The sequence below is a fragment of the Alosa sapidissima genome, chromosome 11 (assembly GCF_018492685.1).
Source record: "Alosa sapidissima isolate fAloSap1 chromosome 11, fAloSap1.pri, whole genome shotgun sequence".
NCBI lineage: Eukaryota > Metazoa > Chordata > Actinopteri > Clupeiformes > Clupeidae > Alosa > Alosa sapidissima.
In genome coordinates, this window is record NC_055967.1 from 23,498,721 (window position 1) to 23,501,220 (window position 2,500).

General features: G+C 52.0%; 1 protein-coding gene across 2 annotated transcripts in view; it reads left to right on the forward strand.

Moving 5' to 3' along the window:
* The window catches only part of neto2b (neuropilin (NRP) and tolloid (TLL)-like 2b), a 14,176-nt gene that overhangs the window by 1,535 nt on the left and 10,141 nt on the right, over positions 1-2,500 (forward strand). For both annotated transcript variants that reach the window (XM_042110403.1, XM_042110404.1), the window contains exons 3-4: positions 1,140-1,295; positions 1,612-1,908. In XM_042110403.1, the coding sequence (XP_041966337.1) occupies positions 1,140-1,295; positions 1,612-1,908 (453 nt within the window). The remainder of the gene's footprint in view (positions 1-1,139; positions 1,296-1,611; positions 1,909-2,500) is intronic.

The following is a 2,500-nucleotide window of genomic DNA, read 5'->3' on the forward strand; positions in this document are numbered from 1 at the left end:
CTCTCGTTTCCTTTCCTTTCCTTTCCTTTCCTTTCCTCTCCTCTCCCCTCTCCTCTCCTCTCCTCTCCTCTACTCTCCTTTCCTCTCTCCTCTCCTTTCCTCTCTCCTCTCCTCTCCTCTCCTTTCCTCTCTCCTCTCCTCTCCACCCTCTCCTCTCCTTTCCTCTCTCCTCTCCTCTCCACCATCTCCTCTCCTCTTCTCTTCTCTCCTCTCCTTTCCTTTCCTTTCCTTTCCTCTCCTCTTCCCTCTCCTCTACTCTCCTCTCCTCTTCTCTCCTCTCCTCTCCTTTCCTCTCCTCTCCCCTCTCCTCTCCACCCTCTCTTCTCCTCTCCTCTTCTCTCCTCTTCTCTCCTCTCCTCCCCTCTACTCTCCTTTCCTCTCTCCTCTCCTTTCCTCTCTCCTCTCCTCTCCTCTCCTTTCCTCTCTCCTCTCCTCTCCACCCTCTCCTCTCCTTTCCTCTCTCCTCTCCTCTCCACCATCTCCTCTCCTCTTCTCTTCTCTCCTCTCCTTTCCTTTCCTTTCCTTTCCTCTCCTCTTCCCTCTCCTCTACTCTCCTCTCCTCTTCTCTCCTCTCCTCTCCTTTCCTCTCCTCTCCCCTCTCCTCTCCACCCTCTCTTCTCCTCTCCTCTTCTCTCCTCTTCTCTCCTCTCCTCCCCTCTCCTCTACTCTCCTCTCCTCTTCTCTCCTCTCCTCTCCACCGTCTCCCTCTCCTCCGCGCCGACACGCTCTTGCTGGTCCCAGATGCTGGCCATGTGCGCGGCTTCCTGCTCTGGATTATGTATTTATCACAGATCCAGCAGCCCTTTGCCCCCCCGCCTGCCTGCTGCTGCTGCCGCCGCTGCCGCTTAATTGAAATGGGATTTCAGTCTTGGCTCAGCTATGAGGCCGAGGTCACAACTAATTCATTTAAACTGAAATAAATAAGATTCCTTAGGAAATGTGCACATATGTGTGTGTGTGGTCGTGTGCCTGTGTGTGTTTATGCATGTGTGTGTGTGTGTGTGTGTGTGTGTGTTACTGTGTCTGGTCAGCTCACTGTCTCTTTCTTTCTGTCTTTGTTGGTGTATGTGAATGTGTCTGTTCATGTGTGTGTGTATGTGTGTGCATGTGTGGTTGTCTGCGTGTGTATTTGTCTACAGAGCCCCAGAGTGCGGTCCAGTTGCCCCCTAAGTCAGGTCGGCAGAAGCCTGATAACTGTGGCACGTGGGTGCGCAACCTCAACGGGGGCGAGTTCACCTCCCCCAACTACCCCAACTCCTACCCCCCCAACAAAGAGTGTGTCTTCATCTTAGAGGGTATGTTCACCTATCCCCTTCCCCACATAACGAGTGTGTGTTCGTCTTAATGGGTACAGTATGTTGTATGTTGAGGGTGTGTATGCTATGTTTCATTTTCATGTCGCAGACTAGTTTCTTTTTTATTGAATTTTTATTTTTTATTGTTTTTGTAAATTTCTTTTAGATTGATTGACTTTACATCAGCATTTATGAGTATCTCTTTCTGGTTCTCTCTGTCTGTCTGTCCATCCATTTCTTTTCTTCTCCTCTCTCTCTTTCTTGCTCTCTCTTTTCTCGTCCTCTCTCTCTTTCTTCCTTGTCTGTCGTTCCTCAGCTTTCCCTCGTAAGAGGATCCAATTGGAGTTTGATGACCTCTATTACATTGAGACGTCGTTTGAGTGTCGCTTTGACAACATCGAGGTCCGTGACGGTCCCTTTGGCTTCTCGCCGCTGATTGACCGCTTCTGCGGGTCGCGCAGTCCTGGCTTGGTCACTTCCACTGGACGCTTCATGTGGATCAAGTTCAGCAGCGACGAGGAGCTGGAGGGGCTGGGCTTCAAGGTGCGCTACACCTTCCCCACGGACCCAGAGTTTCACCTGCACGTGGGGGGGCTCCTCAACCCCATACCAGGTGAGACATCAGGGGGCCAGGGGGAGAGGAGAGGAGAGGAGGAGGAGAGAGAAGGGGAGGGGAGGAGGAGAGAGGAGAGAAGAGGAGAGGAGAGGAGAGAAGAGAGGAGGAGAGGAGAGAAGAGGAGAGGAGAGGAGAGAAGAGAGGAGAGGAGGGGAGGAGGAGAGAAGAGGAGAGGAGAGGAGGGGAGAGGAGAGGAGGGGAGAGGATAGGAGAGGAGGAGGAGAGAAGAGGAGAGGAGAGGAGAGGAGAGGAGAGGAGAGAAGAGGAGATGAGAATAGAGGAGAGGAGGGGAGGAGGAGAGAAGGGGAGAAGAGAGAGAGGAGGAGAGAAAAGGAGATAAGGAAACTGAATGAGAGAAGTGTTTAGGAGAGGATAGAGGAGGAAAGACAGGAGGAAATCAAATGGAAAAAGATGAGAGGAGAGGAGTAGGTGGGAGAAGAGAGGAGATGAGAAGAGAGGAGATGAGAGAAGAGAAGAGAGGAGAAAAGATGAGGGGAGAAGAGAGGAGAGGAGATGAGGGGAGGAGAGAAGAGGAGAGGAGGTGAGGAGGAGAGGAGAGGACATGAGGGGAGGAGAGAAGAAGAGAGGA